General features: G+C 53.0%; 3 protein-coding genes and 1 long non-coding RNA gene across 8 annotated transcripts; 2 read left to right on the plus strand and 2 right to left on the minus strand.

Annotated features, from left to right (window-relative positions):
* Positions 1 to 2,401: 2,401 nt before the first annotated feature.
* LOC119871800 lies at positions 2,402 to 5,076 on the minus strand. Its single transcript, XR_005359189.1, has 2 exons — positions 4,090 to 5,076; positions 2,402 to 3,949 (listed from the first exon to the last, which is right to left on the minus strand). It is a non-coding gene; the product is annotated as an uncharacterized LOC119871800 (long non-coding RNA).
* DPAGT1 (dolichyl-phosphate N-acetylglucosaminephosphotransferase 1) lies at positions 4,182 to 9,253 on the plus strand. Its single transcript, XM_038535948.1, has 9 exons — positions 4,182 to 5,078; positions 5,383 to 5,503; positions 5,677 to 5,890; positions 6,144 to 6,290; positions 7,310 to 7,394; positions 7,735 to 7,923; positions 8,237 to 8,324; positions 8,485 to 8,640; positions 8,723 to 9,253. The coding sequence occupies exons 1-9, from the start codon at positions 4,918 to 4,920 to the stop codon at positions 8,786 to 8,788; spliced, it is 1,227 nt and encodes a 408-aa protein (XP_038391876.1). The 5' UTR covers positions 4,182 to 4,917; the 3' UTR covers positions 8,789 to 9,253.
* A 721-nt stretch (positions 9,254 to 9,974) lies between these two features.
* Positions 9,975 to 10,666, plus strand: H2AX (H2A.X variant histone). The gene has a single exon (XM_038535954.1). It carries the CDS (start codon positions 10,078 to 10,080, stop codon positions 10,507 to 10,509), a length of 432 nt encoding a protein of 143 aa, XP_038391882.1. The 5' UTR covers positions 9,975 to 10,077; the 3' UTR covers positions 10,510 to 10,666.
* Positions 10,667 to 11,606: 940 nt separating this feature from the next.
* On the minus strand, positions 11,607 to 19,086 carry HMBS (hydroxymethylbilane synthase). Of its 5 annotated transcripts, none has more exons than XM_038535949.1 (14): positions 18,951 to 19,086; positions 16,535 to 16,588; positions 16,117 to 16,189; positions 15,679 to 15,728; positions 15,538 to 15,593; positions 15,098 to 15,175; positions 14,797 to 14,874; positions 14,622 to 14,697; positions 13,469 to 13,582; positions 13,177 to 13,215; positions 12,631 to 12,750; positions 12,357 to 12,410; positions 12,126 to 12,212; positions 11,607 to 12,035 (listed from the first exon to the last, which is right to left on the minus strand). In XM_038535949.1, exons 1-14 carry the CDS (start codon positions 18,981 to 18,983, stop codon positions 11,862 to 11,864), a joined length of 1,086 nt encoding a protein of 361 aa, XP_038391877.1. In that variant the 5' UTR covers positions 18,984 to 19,086; the 3' UTR covers positions 11,607 to 11,861. The 5 variants fall into 5 exon arrangements, with proteins under 5 accessions (XP_038391877.1, XP_038391878.1, XP_038391880.1 ...); XM_038535950.1 differs by lacking the exon at positions 18,951 to 19,086 and adding an exon at positions 18,606 to 18,717; XM_038535952.1 differs by lacking the exon at positions 18,951 to 19,086 and adding an exon at positions 18,626 to 18,702 and having other exon boundaries at positions 16,535 to 16,584.
* Positions 19,087 to 20,840: the final 1,754 nt, after the last annotated feature.

Raw genomic sequence — 20,840 nt, forward strand, 5'->3', positions numbered from 1 at the left:
GGCGGGAGGACGACCCAGGCGGGAGGAGGTTCCGGGGTTGAAAAGAGGCGGGATCTTTGACCACACCGCCCCGTACCGAAATCGGGGTACACCCCTTCCCCTGAGCTCACCGCTAGAGTAGCTTCACTCACTTGAGATGCGGCCTCTGATTTCCCTTGCGCAGCTTAGATTTCTATAGTTCGGACGCGTGTGGGGTTAAGAAGGACGTCGCCCCCTTCTCTCAACACCCCCAGGTTCAACAGCTTCTTTGGTTCCCATTTCTTGGCCTAAGCTAGACCTTGGTTAAGTTGGTGCAGAGCATCCCTCCTAGATAGAGGTCCCTGGCAGAGGTCCAAGGAGATGCCCACCAGAAAGAACCTGAACCTGGTAGAGCCTCAGAATAGAACGTGGAACATTAAGCCCCCTCCACTGCCACCACCTCCCCTCCATTAGAAGCTAGGATTCAGGAACACCCTATTAACCTCCTTGCTAGTGTGGGTTTGTTCTGGAGAGATTTCCCAAGCCTGGGGCTGCTTCTGTTTTTAAAAATAATGTATTTCCATAGTAACAGCTCCTGCCTATGGAGCACGTGTAGAAGAGGTGGTAATGAGAAGGGAGCTGGCAGTGTAGCAGTGGACTATCAATACATTTGGCCAAAATATGTGACGCCATCCAAATATGTGATATCCCAGCAAGCACACACAAAATGAATGATGCTATAGGTACACTCTGGTCTTAGGATCCATCCCCTTTCCTAGATTTAAGGGAGTAGATTCCATCCCTATAGGACAGGGGCTTGTCATTTCCTTCTGAAAGGAGGGGAAGGAAATGCTTGCAACAAGATTCAAAGGAACCCCCATTCTCCAAGAGGTCCATCTTCTTCAGCTAAGTGCAAAGTGTTCAGCACACAGAGAGGTAACGGGGAAGGTATTAAGCTCTCTCCCCAATCCAGTCAGTGGTCCAAGGAATGAGTACCTGGGAATAAACAATGCCTCCTAAAGTGTGGGGTTGCAGATCTAGGCAGAATCTGGCAGGTCAGCCACAAGGCTCCTGAGCCAGAGGAGGTGGTGGGGTAGACTGGGATGCTAGGAATTCACTCTAAGGAATGATGGGGAGATGGTTGGTGATGGACCAGCCTTACTATGGCCCTGCCCTGCTATGGTCACTGGATGCCAAAAATAATGGAAGATTCCTAGCACAGGTTTTTTTTAAAGTTTATTATTATTATTCTTAAGTAGTTTCTACACTCAATGTGGGGCTCAAACTCATGACCCTAAGATCAAGAGTCACACCCTCAAAAAAAAAAAAAAAAAAAAAAGTCACGTCCTCTTCCGGCTGGGCCAGCCAGCTACCCCTAGAATGAGGGTTTCTAATCATAAGGGGAGGAAAAGACATGCAATGAAGGGACGAAAGAACTCAGGGCCAGACCCAGGAGGAAGCTGTCACTGGGCTAAGCAGCTAGAACTAGGGAAGCAGGTTATATAAGAAGTAACTTAGATGCAAAGTTTTACTATGCAGACCCTCTTCCCCAAGAACTCTTCTTCAGGAACCCCTCCAACCTCCCAGGGATCTCAGTTCTCTGAGTTCATGGATTTACTTCCTCAACTCCTCTGCTGACCACTTGATCCTGTCCTGCCAGACATTGCTTCACAATTTAGTTTCACGAGTCTCCCTAGTTAGTTCCACTATTCTTCCTTCCACTTGTTACTTAGATCTCTAGCAGTTACTTCATTCTCTCCCATACTTTAATTGGTTGTTCATGTTTGCTTTTCCCACTCATTAAGAAGCTGCTTAGGAGTGGGGACTCTATTGGGATGCCTGGATGGCTCACTCAGCTAAATGTTTGACTTCTGCTCAGGTCATGATCTTAGGATCTTGGGAGTCTTATGTCAGGCTCCCCACTCAGCAGGGTGTCTGCTTGTCTCTCTTCCTCTCCCTCCTCCTCCTCCCCCTCCCCCTCCCACTGCTTATGCTCTCTCTCAAAAAAAAAAAAAAAAAAATCTTAAAAAAGAAAAAAGAATGTGGACCCTGTCGAGGTGTCTGGGTGGCTCAGCCTGAGTCTTGGGTTTGACTCAGGTTATGATCTCAGGGTTGTAGGGTTGAGCCTCATGTCAGGCTCTGTGCTCAGGGTGGAGTCAGCTTGGGATTCTCTTCCTCTCCTCCCTTAAAATAAGATGAATAAATAAAATCTTAAAAAAAAAAAAAAGGGTGAGGACCCTGCCTTTCAAAGATGAAAGATTCATCTCTCTTCCCTCATATTTAACCAAGGTGCTTTAATATGCTAAAGCAGATTCTTTGTGTGTGTGTGGGGAGTACATTTATATCACTTTGTGTCCCCCAGTACTTAAAGAGTTTCACACAAATATAGTAGGGATTAGTAAATTCTTTGTAATTTTAAGAAGTCTAACAAAATATTCCATTATACATGCCAACACGAAGAGTTTCTATATTGCTTGCATTTTGAAAACTCATGCCATCTCAATGGAATGGGGCTTGCTTTCAGCTAACAACTTTTGATACACTGATAGGGGAGAGGCAGGAAAAAAAGGAAAAAGTAACTCAACTGCCTGGAAAGAGCCATAGATAGGATCTTACAAGTGTTGTTGCCCCAGACTATCCAAAGCTGTCTCATGGACTTCTTTGGCACTGTAAAACATTTTTGGGATGGGCTTTGACAGGCAATGCAACTGAACAATAGATTGGCCTTGCTCACAGGGCCTCCTTGTAGGAGACACACACCTCAGATGTTGTCTACTCAACCCAAGAAACCATCAGAAGCCACTGACAACTCATCTGATCCATGAGTTCTAGGACCAGCGTTAGCATTTAGGCAAATGCTTCCAATTTTTACCAGGAAAGGCACAAAATTTCAAGTGTGGTCAAGTCCTGTGTTTGTTTCTCCTAATTAGTCTGATAATCAACTGGGCATTTATCATCACGGGAACAAAAATACTGAGATTATAATGCAAGTTCCCCAATAACCATGTTCTGATGATAACATGGATATTGGATGAGGAATCCCTAGTGTGTTGTCTTTGAACAAGTCCCCTCCGAACCCTGTTCCAGTGGGGGTTGTCGGGGGGTGGCTAATGATCTCTGGAGAAGAGTCAGAGGTTCCCAATGCTGGGTCAGGAAGGAAGATTTCTTAGGATTGAACAACTAATAAAAAAGGAAACAGATACACTGTCCCTCGAACCTCCAGGGAGTCTCAGCCTGCTCCTGATCAACAAGATTACTGAATGCTGCCTCCTCTGAGGCTCCCATAAGCTCCTCCTTTCCACCTGCTCCTAGAGTCTCACTTCCCCTACTTGGGAGGCCCTTCCACTCTTGCCACCTACTGAAACCTTTGGAGATAATTACTCACCTCCCCTGGTCACAACTAATTTCTCTCTCCATGTGCTCCTATGGCCATTTATCTCTCTTTAAGACCCAGACTCATAGTGTGGGATGGTGCCTTGTAGACAGATAGCTCTGTGTCCTTAGCCCCACGGGGTTACTGTGTGGAATAGAAAACACTTGCCTCTAGGGAGTTCCCCGTCTAAGAGGCACAGATGCACGTGCGCATGCGCACACACGTGTCCACGAACACGGGTAAACAATACCGGTGCAATTATAGTTACTGAAAATCTGGTGGACCACTATCAAGCATGTTACTGGGGTTACTTTATAAAGTATACTTCATACATATATGGTTCTTGTTGCTAATTAGAGCTGCCTTCAAGTAGAAGGGATATTTCACACCTGGTTTGAGAGACAGGAGAGAAGCTGAACTGTGATTTTCAAGGACACAGGTGCCACAAGCCAAAAGCACGGTGACCGAGATGAGGAACCCGGAGTGGGGGGAGCTCCTCAGGGCAACAGGAAGAAGCCACGTGTGGGGCGGAGGAGCCTGCTTTCCTCAGCTGTTTCCAACGCGCCACAGCCTCGCCTCCTGGGTTTGGGAGCTTGGCACCTTGCACTGATCCAGGACCTAGGAAAGTCGAGAATGCGGTGAAACCCAAGACCTGAGGGCACTGCCAGCCCCTGCGGTGGGGAAGCGCCCCGCGGGGTTGCCCGGCAACTGCTGCCACTGCGGGGGCGGAAGGCGGTGGGATGATGGAGGCAAAGTACCTGAATCAAGGACAAGAAAAACATGGAGTGGGAGGAGTGGGAGGGACTTTTCAAGTGCCTAGGCTCCAGGATTTACATCGGCTTCCGAGCCGTAGCTGCGTTCCCGGGAACCAGGCTGCGTCTACCTCGGCTTCCGACTACGTTGGCGACAGGTTTTCTCCCGGGGAGCGGGAGCTGCTCCTTATCCTCGTCCCTCCTGCCGTACCCCCGGCCTCCCGGAGCCATCTTCCCGGCTCCCGAGGGACCCCGGGGGAAACGCGGGATCGTGGCCCTTTAAACGGGACCTCCCGCGGCCGGCGTCCTAAAACTGACGTGGAACCTGGAGTAAGCGGCGTCAGACACGTGGGAAAAGGAGGTGTTCATCTTGGAACCGGGCAGGGAGTTTTTTCCGCTTTGGGCTATACACTTTTAACACGGTGTTAGCAAAGTGTCCGTTTTGGTTGGTCTGTCTTTAATTGTTTTCCCAACACCCTCGTGGTGAGGACGCTCGAGGGAAGGACGCGGTTTAAAGTAACACTTACATCCCTCGCTCTGCCTGCCCGTACTAAAAATGGCCGCCGCCGGCTTCAAAACGCCGGTGGCTCTGCGAACAAAATCCGGGAGGAAACAGTGAGGAGGCAAGTGCGGCGGGGGACAGCCGAGGGTGCGCGCTGGAGGCTCGCGGGAGTCCTGGGGGCGCCTCAATTCAGAGTTGGGTTTTGCTCAGGCCGCTGTGGGAGGATCCAGCCTGTGCCGAGCGGCTGCTCCTCCCCGCGGGGGGCTCCGGGCTACCGCCCAGCTCGCCCATTAGCCGAGGCGGCGGCAGAGCGGGGCCCCTGGCTGGTCATCATGTGGGCCTTCCCGGAGTTGCCGATGCCGCTGCTGGTGAATTTGGTCGGCTCGCTGCTGGGATTTGTGGCCACGGTCACCCTCATCCCCGCCTTCCGTGGCCACTTCATCGCCGCGCACCTCTGTGGCCAGGACCTCAACAAAACCGGCCGGCAGCAGATGTGAGCGGTGGCACCCGGGTCCGGGGAGGGGGCCGGCAGGGCAAGGGCGGGACCTGGGGTGCCTGACCCCGCGGACACGCAGCGCTAACCCCGCAGACAGCTGCGGGCTCTGGGAGACGAAGGGCAGCGCTGGCCAACTCTGGGAAGGGATGTTGCAGTACAGGGGACCCTCGGGTGTATCAGGGACTCCAGCGCTGGTGCCCTTCCACCCCCCTTCCCCGTAGATCGCTGTAATGCTTGCTCTAGTGAGTGACCACGCCCCCTCTCCTCTCCCCCGCCCCCTCCCTTTGCTGCTGGGCCACAGCCCAGAGTCCCAGGGAGTGATCAGCGGTGCTGTTTTCCTTATCATCCTCTTCTGCTTCATCCCTTTCCCCTTCCTGAACTGTTTTATGGAGGAGCAGTGTAAAGCCTTCCCCCATCACGAAGTAAGTGGGTGAGTTGGGGGCGGTTGCTTGGGGCTGGGGCCTGGGAGCTACCTGGGAGAGTTGTGGTTATTAGGGTTTGGGTGGAGGGGCTGAGGAAGGAGCGAAGAGACGGGTGTTTTTGCAAGATGATGTGGGCATAGGCTTGAGCGGTGACCTGCCCGAGCCTCCCCCAGTTCGTGGCCCTGATAGGTGCGCTCCTTGCCATCTGCTGCATGATTTTCCTGGGCTTTGCGGACGATGTACTGAATCTGCGCTGGCGCCACAAGCTGCTGCTGCCTACAGCTGCCTCGCTACCTCTTCTTATGGTCTATTTCACCAACTTTGGCAACACGACCATTGTGGTGCCCAAGCCTTTCCGGCCGATTCTTGGCCTGCATCTGGACTTGGGTGAGTAGCCCTGTGACTGACGTCCCTGTGGCCCTTACTTTGGGGCACCCTTACCCTGGGAGATAATCTAGCAGAGCATCATTCCTGGTGCTCCAGATCCTCTTCCAAGTGTCCCCATCTTGTTCCTGTGTCTTCTCAGATCCGTTCTGTTGGTCCTTCGTCCAATCCTCTGTCCTCACCACTTTTCTCAGAAGAATATTCTTAAGTCCTCATTTCTATGGATGGCACACTTCTTACTCTCTTCTTCCCCCAGGGATCCTGTATTATGTTTACATGGGGCTGCTGGCAGTGTTCTGTACCAATGCCATCAATATCCTAGCAGGAATTAATGGCCTAGAGGCAGGCCAGTCGCTAGTTATTTCTGCTTCCATCATCGTCTTCAATCTGGTGGAGCTGGAAGGTAGGTGAGAGTGGGAGTCTGAGTATTAAGGAAACTGCCTGATACCTGGCTTTGGGGAATTCAGGAAAAAATAAAAGCAATATATTAAGATTAAATGTAAAGAAAAACAGCTCTGTCATTGACAGCTGAATTGGCACTAATAGGTAGGCCATGGTCTTCTGCTGAACATAAACAATTTCACAGAACTTCACAATCAGACGAGGTCACTCTATGTCCATGATAGAGTAAAGCAAACCCAGATTCCTCCATAAACATGTCTGAGTATAGCCAGAACTGCATTTTGTGCATCCCACAAAAATGACTAGGATCTCCCTCTTCTGGCTAAGGTGAGCAATTGCTTCCTTCTGATAACTTGGTTCTACTTAGAGAAAACTAAGATGCTCATAGAATTACTTCCACTGACAGCACCCAGTCTTGGGCAAAACTTTGCCTCCTTCCTTTCTCCCCCAAATTACTCAAAACAATCCTATAACACATCTTCCTAATACTTCCCTACTGAGGCATCCCCTGGTTACCTATGGTGCGTGGTCTACAGTGTCTCTCTTGTTACACGTCAGTAAACCCAGCTTTGACTGCAGGTGTGTTTCTGGTGGTCTTTGGCTGATGGATATCAGTGCTTATTAAAACAAAATACTCTTAAAGCATTTAAACTTTGTAATGTGGCAAGTGTTCTCATGAACCATATTTTACAGTTGAGGAAACAGAGGGCGAGAGAATTTAAGTGTGTCATGATCAAGGTCACACAGTTAGAAAGTAAAGCTAGTATTCAAACCTGGGCTGAATGATCTAAACCAAATTGAAGACAGCAACTTGTATTAGGAAGGGTTCATGAATGAGGTGGAATATTAGGAATTGCCTGAGTGACACAAAAGAAGTAGTGAGTTCTGGAATGGGACTTGGAAGAGGTGGAAAGTACAGCTGGGGACAGAACTTGAGACAGAAATAGGACCCAGTTATGCAGGGGGAAGTACCTTATCAACTCATCCTTCTTTCTTTTTCTTCTTCCCCTGCTTCCAAAGGTGATTATCGGGATGATCACGTCTTTTCCCTCTACTTTATGATACCCTTTTTTTTCACCACCTTGGGATTGCTCTACCATAACTGGTAAGTGGGCCATGTGAACATGTAGCAAGTATGGTCCTGTTGGTCCTGACCCAACTCCTGTTGGAGAGGCTAAGCCTGCGCACACCTGTATTGAGTGTTTTCTGGATGCCTAGTTGGTAATATTCTTCAATTACTCTCTACCCAGTTGCAGTTAGAGACAAGTGCTGTGGAGCCCCCAAGAAGAGATGAATTCAGGGCTTTGGGTTCTGGAGGCTTGTTGGAAGATCTGGAGTTTCCTCCGGGCCAGGACTAGAGTCAGGGCTAGTCCAGGGTTCAGGGCGTGTAATATGAGAGAAAAGACTGATAGTGCCTCCTGGCTCAGATCCTCTCCCCCACACAGGTACCCATCACGGGTGTTTGTGGGAGATACCTTCTGTTACTTTGCTGGCATGACCTTTGCCGTGGTGGGCATCTTGGGACACTTCAGCAAGACCATGCTACTCTTCTTCATGCCCCAGGTGTTCAACTTCCTCTACTCACTGCCTCAGCTCCTGCATATCATACCCTGCCCTCGCCACCGCATTCCCAGGTAGCCACTTTGGGGCTTAAAAGGGACATCTTAGCTTTTTCACTTGGGATGCATAAAGCCAGCCTTCTGCATCTGCTGTGTAAGGGGAATGGGCCCAAAGGAGGGCTCTTTCCGTGCAATTAGCCCTTATAAATGACAGAGCACATTCACCCACATAATCTGATCAGCTCTGATCACACAGTGGTAAGCAGAGCCGGAAACAGATCTTCAGGTTGTCTGATTCCACTTTCGGTACTCTTCCTATTAATTGACCGCAGTGTGGAGAGTTCTTGGAGTAGTGGCCCAGTCACATAAAGCTCTCTTCCCCCTGCAGACTCAATACCAAGACAGGCAAACTGGAGATGAGCTATTCCAAGTTCAAGACCAAGAGCCTCTCTTTCTTGGGCAACTTTATTCTAAAGGTAACAGGGTAACAAGGAGGTAAGGCTCTAGGCCACCATCCGGAATTCAGGGCCTGGGGACCCTCGGCTTGCATCAGATCCAAGGGGAGCCTGGAAGCATGAAGCAGATCCCCCATTGCTGAAGCAGAGTTGAAGTTCTCTCCACCTCTGGCCCCTCCAGGTAGCAGCGAGCCTGCAGCTAGTGACAGTGCACCAGAGTGAGAATGAGGATGGTGCCTTCACGGAGTGTAACAACATGACGCTCCTCAACTTGCTCCTTAAGGTTCTCGGGCCCATGCATGAGAGAAACCTGACTCTGCTCCTGCTGCTGCTCCAGGTGTGGTCAGGGAAGGGCTTTGCTGGCTCTGGTCTCCCTTTCTCCATGGCTCTGACTCTGGTGTGTTTCTTTCTCCTCACAGATCCTTGGCAGTGCTGTCACCTTCTCCATCCGGTACCAGCTTGTCCGGCTCTTCTACGATGTCTGAGTCCCCCAATCCTTGCCCTTCACTGCATAGTCTGCAGGGTTCCTGACTCAGGCCTGCCTCTTTCTGGGCCAGGCAAGCTTCCGGGCCCAGGCCTCTCTCACCTCTTACTTTTCTCCAGATTTTGTACTTAGCGATTCCGTTCCGCTGTGATCGACATCCTGGGCCTGTCTTGCCCTGTACTGACTGTTGATTGGACTTTGCCTGTGGCTTTCTTCAACTTGCTGCTCTCCCTCTCTATCCCATCCCTGCGGCCTCCCAAAGTGGGATACTGTGCTTTTTATGCAGTTATCCACCACTCGGACTCTCGAGGAATATGTTGGGCCTGGGGATAGAACCCTGGCTGGGGAGAGGGACACAGGCTCGAAGATCACTTGATTATTTGACCATAAATTAAGTATTCTGATTCGTAAGAGCAGATTGGGGGGCCAGGTGCTCCCAGTGGTGACAATAAAGTGTTGTCTTTTTCTTGGTGTTCCTGTAAGTATATTTTGGGCATTTTAGGGTAGATCGGGAGGATTGGTGGAGGTACCTCCTCCAAGAGGATGCCTATCCCTCTGCCCATCTTTTTTCTTTCAGCACAGTGGGCTCCTTGTAACAAGAAGTCAACAGAAAGAACAGACCAAATAGAACATGTTGAATAAGCCCTGAAATCCTCATACTTCAGGTGGCAGGGAGAGCCCTAAGATTGGACTTGCCTGTTCTCTGGTGCCGAACAGAAGTTTTTAGGGGGAGCAGCGGGAGGGGTTCCCATTTCTTCCCTCTCTCATTTCCCTCTGCAGGATGGGAGGAGGGAGAAAGGAGAGAAGAATGACCAGACCAGGAAGGGAAGGGAGTGGTGTCGACCCCGTTCCTTTAAAAATCCCGGGCCCGCACCGGTTTCCCAGAGGCCCTCGAGGTGGCCCAGACTCCACCCTCTTTGCCTTCCGGTTCTGGGCTCCAGCTGTAGCGTTTAAATCTGGCGCCCTTCGCAAGGATTGGCTACATCGGGGAGGGGTTGGCCGGCTGCGTGCTACCACTCCTCCTCGCCTTTTTCCCCGGGCAAAAGGTTTTCAAATCGGACCAATCGGCGGGCGCGCTGCCTCGGCCGTGGCGCGTCACTGAAGGGTTAACTGCAACCAACCGGAGGCGGGTACCCGAGGAGAGAGCCAATCAGGAGGGCGCGGAGGTGTGCCCTGGGGGCTTATAAGGCCGGCCCCTGGGCGCGCGCGGCAGCAGTTGGACTGCGGCGGGCGGCTGTTCGTTGCCCCCTTCGAGGCGTCCCTCTTCACAGCTCTTCTACCTCGCGCAGCATGTCGGGCCGCGGCAAGACCGGCGGCAAGGCCCGCGCCAAGGCCAAGTCGCGCTCGTCGCGCGCCGGCCTCCAGTTCCCCGTGGGCCGCGTGCACCGGCTGCTGCGGAAGGGCCACTACGCCGAGCGGGTGGGCGCCGGCGCGCCGGTGTACCTGGCGGCCGTGCTCGAGTACCTGACGGCCGAGATCCTGGAGCTGGCGGGCAACGCGGCCCGCGACAACAAGAAGACGCGCATCATCCCCCGCCACCTGCAGCTGGCCATCCGCAACGACGAGGAGCTCAACAAGCTGCTGGGCGGCGTGACGATCGCGCAGGGAGGCGTCCTGCCCAACATCCAGGCCGTGCTGCTGCCCAAGAAGACCAGCGCCACCGTGGGGCCGAAGGCGCCTGCGGGCGGCAAGAAGGCCACGCAGGCCTCTCAGGAGTACTGAGGGGCGCCCGCGCCGCAGCCGGCCCCCATGCCACCACAAAGGCCCTTTTAAGGGCCACCACCGCCCTCACGGAAAGAGCTGAGCCACGTCGGGCTCGGGGCGGGCGGCCGCGGCGCTCGGCTCCCCCCCGCCGCGTCGTCACCGCCGCCGCCGCCGCCCGGCCCGCCCCTCCCCCGCGCGGGCTCGCCTGCCCTCGCTCCCGCCGCCTCCCGGCCGGAGGGCCGCCCGCTCGCCCGGCGCAGGGGCCCGGAGGGGGCCGGGGGCGCGCCGCTGCCCGCCGCGGCGCCAGTGACTCAGCCGCCCGGGCCGCGCTGAGGGCCGCGGGGAGGGCCGCGGGGAGGCCGCGGCGCCGCCTGGAAGAGCCGCTCGGCGCGCTGACGCAGGGCTGAGGTACGCGCCGGGGCCGGGCCGGGCCGGGACTCTCCGGACGCCGCGGTGCGGGGACGACCCGTCACTGTCCGCCCTGCCGCCCCCTCGGCTCGGGCCGAACGCGTCCGCGGGGACCTGCCACCAGGGGGGGAGGGGCGGTGCGCCCCGCGGGCCCCGGGACTGCAGGAGGCGCGCGCCCGCGAACCCCGCCGCCCGGCCCGCTCTCTCCGGCGACCGCTCCGCGGGCCTCGCACCTCCGTACCAGCACCGGCCCGACCGTCCCCATCTGCACTGAGCCTCCGACAGCTTCGGAACTGGAATTTTGCAGCTATCCCCATCCAAGACTAGGACCCTACAGATTGAGGAGTTTCAGATGGACTAATTTTGTTTATTAAAGGATTGTTTTTTTAAAAACGCGGTGTCTGTTGTCATTCTGTACGAGCTGTAACACCCACGACTCTGTAGGCGGGAGGTGTACTGAGGGAGTGGGGGTCAGGGGGACTCGGACCGATGGCCCGCCTGTGGGGCATACACACGGGCTAGCTGGGCAGGGACAAGTCCTAGGCTTCTCCCCCACTTAACTGGGAGGCCATTTGTTGTTGGAAATGAGAACGGCTGTGGCAGGAACAAAGAATGTTCCAGGAGAACTTTGCACAGAGGTCCCAGCCTCGGAAGTAGAGAGCACAAGGTTTTGTGTCCTCTTTCCTGCAACCCCACCAAAAACAAAGTCACCTTCAGAGCTGGTTTATTAGTTGAGTTGGTTACATTCAAAGGCCGTGGCTTGAACTTTCTCTAAAGAGATGAAACCTCCGCCTACTGCGGCAGCAAGGCACTCTTCACAGCCTCAAGGTGAGGCAAGTCTCTGACCTTGCAGTTCAACTCCCTGGGGTGATCACCTCAGTCAGCAGTGAGGATGGGGCACTGAGGGCTGGGAGGTAGGCACTGGACAATAGCCACCCAGACACCGGTGCCCCACAGAGCAGTTAGTGGGCATCATTAAGCTGCCGTGCAACATCCAGTATGTTCTTGGCTCCTTTGTTCAGCAGCAAACTGGCCAGGCTGATGCCCAGGTTCTCAGCAGCCAGCTGGGCTTCTCGTGGAATGTTCCGGGCAGTTATCCCCACCAGCTGCGGATCATCCTCGGGGCCATCTTCATGCTAGGTGAGGGAAGGAGGTGGGACTGGGTGAGCACCAAAGAGGTAACATGCGGGTTTGTTCCTCATTCCCTCACCCTCCAGCTTTGGCACCTGGGCTGTGATGTGGATGGTGGCCTGCATGGTCTCTTGCATGCTATCTGAGCCGTCTAGACTCCAGACTCCTCCAGTCAGGTACAGCTGGCAAAGAAAACAGTTACCTTGGCATATTCTGAAAGAGCTGCTTAGATGAAAACCCAGGCTCTTGTGGGCAAGGCGAGATGCACAGGGACACATGTCACCGTGCTCCCTTGCCTACCCTCCCACCCATCTTCCCCTGCTTACTTGCCCATCCTTCATAGCTGTATGCACTGCCACTGGCACACTGCAGCCTCCCTCCTGCAATGAGAAGTTCTCCCTGTGACCCACAGACTCTTAACACCCTCTGTCCCTCAGACACAGGGACCTCTGAAGATACAACACACAGAGGCAGGGGCCCAGACCTGAGTGGGTCCTGTCCATACACTCAAGAATGAGTTACTACTGAATAAAGAGCATTAATATGAGAAATCTCCCAACTCAAGTCCCCACCCCTCCACAGGTGAAACATGGCCGGTACCAGGTGCCTAAGGAAGGCTCGCTCAGCAATGCAGCGAAGCAGAGTCTCCGGATCATGCAACACGCCCACCAGGTCCAGCATGTCCTGGTCCTTGGCTCGGACTTCCACGCCCAGGGCCCCCTGATGGAAAAACAGACTAAGACATCAGGCCTAATCTTTCCCCAACCAATGGAGGTGAGAATGGGAACCAGCCCACTTCCACGGGCTCCCCAGGGTCCCTTTTAGCCCAGAAGCCCCCCAAGGCCTGCCCCTCCCTAGAAATGTTTATGCCAGGGGGAACCTTTGCAGCTCAGGTCATGAATGTGTAGTCCTGGGATCTGGCCCTGAATCAGGCTCCCTGCTCAGCAGGGCACCTGCTCATCCCTCTCTTTCTACTCCTCCCCCCCGTGCTCATGCACTGTCTCCTTCTCTCTCTCAAATAATATCTTAAAAAGAAAGAAAGAATGTTTATGCTGGGAGAAGCAGATGCAAAAGGTTATGGGACCAGCTTTTTGGCTGAATAAAAGAAAGGGCACATCAACACATGGCTTCCCTGGTCCAACATACCTGACCCACAGCATACATGCATTCCTCTGGGTGCAGGATCTGCAGGGGAACAGAACAGGCAGTCAGAGGGAGGAGATGGCGGTGCCTAAAAGCAGACAGAAGAGTAGTGAGGGGGGCTTCCCTTTCATAGAGAGCCTGGGTAGGCAAAACTGGGAGCCTGGCCTTTGATCCCCAGTCTTCCCAGCCTGGAATCCATTTCCAGCTTTTACGGTTAGAGGCAGGGTGTTCAGAGGAAGAATATAGCCAGGGAAAGCAGGAGGATTACAGGGGACGGGACAGGGACAGCTCCTACCTGCCCCACTCGGTGCTGCCAACCCATGCGCTGCAGACCAGCCGCAGCCAGGATGATGGCACTGAACTCCTGCAGCTCATCCAGCTTCCGGAGCCGGGTGTTGAGATTTCCCCGCTGCAGAGAGATGCTAAGGACTCCAAGCACTGGGCAGTCTGGTGCCTCGCTCCCCCTGCCTGAGTCTTTCTGTATCTAACGTCTCCCCTTTGGTCGTCCACTTGACCGTAACAGCTAACATTTACTTAATTACTAACACCAGACACGGATCAAAAGTGCTTTATGTACTCCTGCTTAATTTTCATAACCCAGTGAGGTAGGTATTATAATTATTTCCATTTTACAGATGAGGAAAATGACGGAAAGGTTAACCAACTTGCCCAAGATTACAAGACCTCTGAGAAGCATTCTCTGACCCTCAAGTCTGTGCTTAGAGATGTTCCAGCTAGAAGTGTCCAGAGAATTGCCTACTTTGTGCATGGGAGAGCTTAACACTGTACTGTTTTGAAAATTAGTTTCATAAAACATTCGATACATTTAGAATATCAAAGTACAGTGGGATATGAAATGAAAGATGGAAACAGGGATCCCTGGGTGGCGCAGCGGTTTGGCGCCTGCCTTTGGCCCGGGGCGTGATCCTGGAGACCCAGGATCGAGTCCCACATCGGGCTCCCTGCATGGAGCCTGCTTCTCCCTCTGCCTATGTCTCTGCCTCTCTCTCTCTCTCTGTGACTATCATAAATAATAAAATAAAAAAAATTAAAAAAAAAAAAAGAAAATGAGTTTAAAAAAAAAAAAAAAAAAAGATGGAAACACTCTCCACCTTCCCCTTCCCAAGGAATCACTGGTTAGTATCACTTTGTATTATCAATGGCCATTTGTCTCCAGAACTGAAATGTAAAGCCCTATAATCAAGGACAACATTGGTTTCGCTCACCATTTTCCCTAGTGCCAGGCACTGGCCTGGGGCTAAGAAAATATGAAAGGATTATGGATGGATGGGTGGGTAGATGGATGAACAGGGTGGGCAGTGGAGGACAGACATTCCATTGGCCCCTGTCCACTTCCTCTGGAAGCTCCTTTCACTCTCATGACTCCCAGGGCCCTCTTACCCTGCCTTCCTCTTTGGCTATCCCCCCGCCCACCTCAAAAAGGATACAATGCTCCTGAACTCTAGGTGCGGGAACTTTCTCTGCAGCTGAGCTGCTCTCCGCAGGGAGCTGGTTCCCACCACGCTGCTCAGAGATAGGGTTTAAAATGAGATTTAACCTGAGATATCCCCCTCCTCCTCTTCCTCCCAGCCCTCCACTTTCTGTGCATGTCCCACCACTCACCTCTTCTCTGGCAAGGTTTCTAGAGTTTTCCCAACAAATTTTGGGTGAAAGACAACAGCATCATAGGGGTTCTCCCGCCTGGAGACAGACAGTCACAGAATGAGGACAAAATCTCAGTGCAGGTCACTTCCAGGCTCTCTCAATAACCAACTAACTGGCATGTTCTCAGTTTTCTGCCATGCCCAACACTCCTCAGAGCCAGGAGACAGCCCTTGAGGCAGAGGGCAGAGGCCCAAAGGGGAAAAGCAAAGGCTAACGTGATGCCTCCCCCTGCCCAGGCCCCAACCCGCCCGGTTCTTACTTGCAGATGGCTCCGATGGTGAAGCCAGGAGGAAGCACTGTGGGCAGGTCCTTCAGAGAGTGAACAACCAGGTCGACTCTAGAGAGACAGGAGAGGGAGGCAAGGAGAAGGGACCCGGCAGCAGGCCCCCAGCCCTCCTCCACTCCAGTGTGTGCTTGGAGCAGATCAGGAAGCAGGCCTGTCCGAGACCTCAGGACCCTGAGCCAGGGCCCCGCCCCGCCTCACCCTCTCCTCTGTGCCCCTCCGGGAGCCAATCCTGCATTCCGGGCAGCCAGATGGCTCAGAACCAGGACACCCTCTTTTTCTGAGGCCTCAGAAACCCACACATAAGCCTCCCTCTAGCCTACCCAAAGGCTGAAGTCCCACAGTCTAGCCGATATCGGGTCTGATATGCACAGGAATCCTAGCACGAGACTGAGCAAGAACTGTCCTTCACTTACTCGTTCTTCTCCAGCGCGTGTTCCAGCTCCTTGGTAAACAGGCTCTTTTCTCCAATCTGCCAGTCAAAAAAGAGGCTCAGAGTGAATCTCTTGGGGGAAGGAAAGAGGAGGGAAGAGAAAGGAGTGGGGGGAACATGTTACCTTAGAGAGTGCAGTGTCAAGAATCTTGTCCCCCGTGGTCGACATAGCAACTGAGGAGAGAACCAATCACGTGCTCACTGATGCCCATTTCCTGAGCTCCTACTGAGCTCGTACTGTGTTAAGAGTCCTAGTGAATACAGAGGCACATACACCACAATTCCTGCCCTCTGAGAATGTCACGATCTAGCAGGAAGACTAGACACATTGATAAAAAAGACCCAATGCAGAAGATAGTAAATGCCAGGCTAGCCCAGGGAGTCAGAGCTGGAAATATTCAGAGGAAATGGCCCTCCAACCTGGGGACAGCCAAGAATTCTCGGAGGCAATGGGACAAAGCTTTGGGCCTAGGGAAAGCCAGAAATGCTGTGTTTGCCCCTCTGGGGCAGGGGAGGGGAGGAGGCCTTCCCATTAGCTTCCACTCCTGTCCAGAAAACTCACCAATTTCAAACTGTAGGCCTGGGTACAAGGCTTTCAGCATTGCCACCACACTGTCTGTCTGTATGCGAGCCAGCTGGGGGCAAAAATCCCAATTAGTTCTGTCCTTCTGTGGCACTGTCCTAAGCTCATACCCTCTAGGATTAGGGATATACAGAAGGAACTGGAATTAAGAGGGGGGGTTTGAATACCCACCTAGGAAGGAGAGGGGTGTGGCCTGGGAGCCCTCTGTACCCCAACAACTTGCCCAGCTTCTCTCTCCACAGAATGCAATATGCCATCCTTCATGGGATTAACACTCAGCCACCCCATTTTCTCCTCCTGAGATCCTGGGAACTAACTCTCTGGGCTCCATAACCTGTAATACTGTGAGCACAGAACCCTTCCACCAAACTTCCTCCACCCGGGTAACCATACTCACCTGGCTCTTTCGGGTACCCACACGAATCACTCTCATCTTTGGGCCGTTTCCTTCCTGCAGAAAAAAAATCCCCAAGTCACAGTCCCCTCTGTTCCTCGTATTCCTCAACCAACACCTTGTCCAAAAACCAGAATCAATGTCTTGGAAGAAAAGAACCCCAGGCCCCGGCCTGTGGCCGAGCCTCAGTGTGAGGCGATCCTCTCAGACTGGTCCCTTTACTTCCTCAATACCTTCTGCCGTCCTCACAGATTCCGAGAAACAGAGACCTGAGGGAAGTGACAGCAGGACCCTGTGCTGCTGCTGCTGCTGTAATAACCGGACACTGAGCCCGGAGGCCCATCCTGGCTAAGGCTGTGGGACTGCTGCGCATAGCCAGGTGGGCGAAGAGATAAGGCCCATCAGCCTGGCCACAGGGAGGGTGGGTCCTACAGCAGACAGGGGCAGGGCAGCTAGGGCCATAAGGCAATGTGCGCTGAGTCAGTGAGGAGAAGTTCAGTGTTCACAATATAGCAGGTACTGGTGCGTTGCCACCTTGATGCCAACAGCTATCCCACAGCTGCCACACCGTGGATCCCCTAATCTGGTTGGAATGCATAAAGGACTGGGGTCAACAGATCTTACGTAGAGTCCTGCTCAGCTTCCTGGCTCGATGGCCTTGAGCATATCATCTCATCACTATTTGTTCCTCTATAAAATGAAGAGGTTTGGATTCTAGTATCTTCTCCTTCTGATGTTCTATGAAAATAAAAGGCTAAGCTGCCTGATGTCCATGCACCTGGAGTGCTGCCTCTGGTCTCTCCAACCAGAAATATTGGGACGTCAGTGACCAACCTAGGAACTCAAAGGGACACACCTCTTCCTCCTGCCAGAGTACCTTACAAAGGTGTTCGGTGCCAAGTACGTAGAACTGGGTTCTTCAATCTGAGGTCCTGTTTCTTTCTGGATCAGAGAGTAACCACTTTATGTAATGTCAACTTTCCCTATTCTGAGATCTTCATCCTGTGGAGTTGTTTTCCAGGCAAGCTTCTGGGCCCTCTGTTGTTGGGAGGACGTGACAGCTGGCTGCTCCTGGACCCTAATCTACTGTGTTGCTATCAGTTCTCCCACAAATAAACTCTAAGGACTCGGAACAAATTAGGCTAGGCCTGAAATGCTAAACATGGCCACTAAAAATTCTGGGCCACTGGGAGCCCACAGAAAGGGATCTAAGGTCCCAGAAACTGCTAGGTCCAAACAATCCTTTAATTGCATCAATTCTGCACAGCATATTTTATTCCATTAAAAAAATATTTATCGGGACACCTGGTTGGCTCAGTGGTTGAGCATCTATCTGCCTTCAGCTCAGATCGTGATCCCGGATTCCTGGGATGAAGTCCTGCAGCAGGCTGCCCACAGGGAGCCTGCTTCTCCCTCTGCCTATGTCTCTGCTTCTCTGTGTGTCTCTTGTGAATAAATAAATAAATTATTTAAAAATAAATTTACTGAACACGTACATGCTAGAACTATTGCTTTTAATCTTCATGACAACCTATCAGTCAGTGCGGGTATCTCTGGGACCATGTTACACAAGCAACCGAGGAGTAAAAGGACTTGCCCAGAGTCACACAGTTAATAATGGGAAAAGAGCTGGAGCCAGAATCCAGATTTTCCCACTCCCAGCCCAGTGCTCGAGAATGTCTGCAATGGCAAAGAATCCCTCTCCTCCCCAGCAGGTCGGGAGATAAGCAGCTGCCCCATCTCTTTCTTATCTCGGGCTGGCAGTGGCCTCCACCGGCTGTAGTTTGCATCGACACAAGCCCGGAGCTCCGGCAACGAACCGGGGTGAGGAAGGCTCGAGTAGGGCGCCCCACCCACCGGAGTAACCCAAAGGTGTGTCTCGGCTGGGAACCTTGAGAGGAGGCTAGGCCTGGGTGACCGCTAAAAGGGGGAAAAAAAAGGCACACTTTCCAAGATGTTTGTGTGCAGTTGGGACTTGGGGTTATGCTGTGCTCTCACGATCCAAAGTGGGACCTCCTCCCAAGGTGGCCGAATCCCGCCTCGGCCCTGTCTCGTGCGAAAGGGTCCCGGGCACCTGGGGTCGTGGAGACGAACTTTCCTGCGCGGGGTCGTTAAGTCTAGAGCGGCGGCTGCGGGGCACGGCGGAACCCCACCCAGATCCCCGCAGGGACGGGGCGATCGGCGCAGACTACCCCTCCGCTCCTGACCCCCCGCGCCCCTCTCACTCATTTCCCCGTCCTTCCTAAGGGCAACCCGGCTACTGGCCCTTTAAAGATCGTTTCGAGAGAAAAAAAAAAAAAAAAAGACAAGACGGACAGTGGCTCCGACCAATAGCAGAGCGAGGGTGGCAGAGGGAGCCAATCGCTGCGCCGCCAGCCCGGAGCGCCGAAGTTGCGAGAGTCGCGGGCTCGGTACTCACCGCCGCGGCGGCCGCGGTGCCGTTGCCCGACATGGCCGTGCTCGGGAGGGAGGTCCGGCGGGCGGCGCCCAGGACTCCGGCAGCCGGGGGAGCCGGAGGGCCCGGCCGCCGGGCAGCGCCGTGCACGCGGGCCCGAGCTCCTCCTGCAGCCAGACTCGGGCCCTGCGTCACTTCCGGCGCCCGCCCTCCGCGGGGAGGACCACCCTCGGGGCGGGAATTGGGAGGATTGCGACAGACACGACCTTCCTCCCTTCCTCCTGCTCCCGCCCCTACTCGGCGAGGCTGGTGGGGGCGCTGGGTTCCCGTCCACCCCGGCCTAACAGCTGTTCATTTCTGCTCTTCCACACACCTCGTTCTCGATCAAGAATACTGGTCAGTGACTAAGCTGTCCCCCAAATTTACCCACAAAGTCTGCAGGGCCCTCTGCCCCCCCAAAGGGATAGTCAACCCAAAGTTAGCCCAAGAAGAACAGAGTATTAACTTCAAAATACTATGTTTGAAGTAAAGCATCCTTGAGCGACATCCACAGCCCTTCAGCTGGATTCCACGCGTCCAAATAAGAGGATGCTCCAGAGGGGCAGTGGTTGAGCATCTGCCTTTGGCTCACTCAGGTCGTGATCCTGGGGTCCTGGGATGGAGTCCTACCTCAGGTCCCAGCAGGGAGCCTGCTTCTCCCTCTGTCTCTGCTTCTCCCTGTGCCTCTCATGAATATATAAATAAAATCTTAAAAAAAAAAAAAAAAAAAAGGATGCTCTAGAAACTTGGTCACCTAGAATTCTACAGCTTTATCTCCTTAGCTGTAGCACAAGGAATTAGAGCAGCTTATGTGGTGCTTCCCTGGTTCTGTTAAAACTTAACCCTCAAGTGGGCAACATTCCTATTTTTTAAATGAGGAAACTGGTTCAGACAGCAAAGGTCAGGCCTAAAGACAACTGAAGTGGGAGTGCCAACATATTATTGTTAGTGGGAAAATGTGTTAAGTGCTTTATCCACTAACAGTATTAATAACCGTGTACTAAGCACCCACGTGCTAACCACTATCAAAAGAACTGGACACTCAATTGCTCCTTCAGCCTTCATTACAGGTGTACAAGGGAGGTGTTATTCCTGACATACAGATGAAAAAACTGAGGCTCAGACGAGTTGAGAGATGCCCTAAATCAAACCAGAATTCAAACTTAGGTCAGCTGACAAAGTATTTTTAGCCACGACAAATCTACTCCTTCTAAATCCTACCTAAAACACAATGTCCAAGTTACTTTCTTGGGCTAAGCAACCCCATTGGAGCAATTTTCTTTTTAATTTTTTAAGTAGGCTCCATGCTGGGCTTGGACCACAATGTGGGGCTTGAACTTGCAACCCTGAGATCAAGATCTGAGCTGAAACCAAAAGCCAGCCGCTTAACCAGCTGAGCCCCTCAAGCACCCCAGGACAGTCTTCCAATAGGCAGTGTAACCCAAATTATAGGCAGACAACTAGCAACACAAACTGCAGCTGGCAACTTTGGAAAGAAGGGAAAAATGTTTCAGCAAAGGCCCCTTCATCCCACTTATCAACTGGTACTAAATCGAGTGAGACACCACCCTACCCATCATTGTAAAGGCACGCCTAAACCCCAGGGTCCTCACCAGAATTGGCCTCCTGCTTGAACACCGTTCAAACAAGAGCCATAGAGACCAGCCAGACTACAGAGCAGGTGCCGTTGGGGGGCCTCAGTCCAGGCTGCTCTTGGAGCAGAAAGGTAATAGGACTTTCGCAGTTCTTCAGTAAATCGAAGTCTGCTAGGTGCCACAGACCTCACCCGTTACTGGAAGGAACTGTGCAGGAAAGGAAGTGGAATTCTACCAGAGAAGAGCAAAGTAGTACATTTTGCCCAGCTAAGAATCACCA

Source organism: Canis lupus, chromosome 5 (genome assembly GCF_011100685.1).
Source record: "Canis lupus familiaris isolate Mischka breed German Shepherd chromosome 5, alternate assembly UU_Cfam_GSD_1.0, whole genome shotgun sequence".
In the NCBI taxonomy this organism is placed as follows: domain Eukaryota; kingdom Metazoa; phylum Chordata; class Mammalia; order Carnivora; family Canidae; genus Canis; species Canis lupus.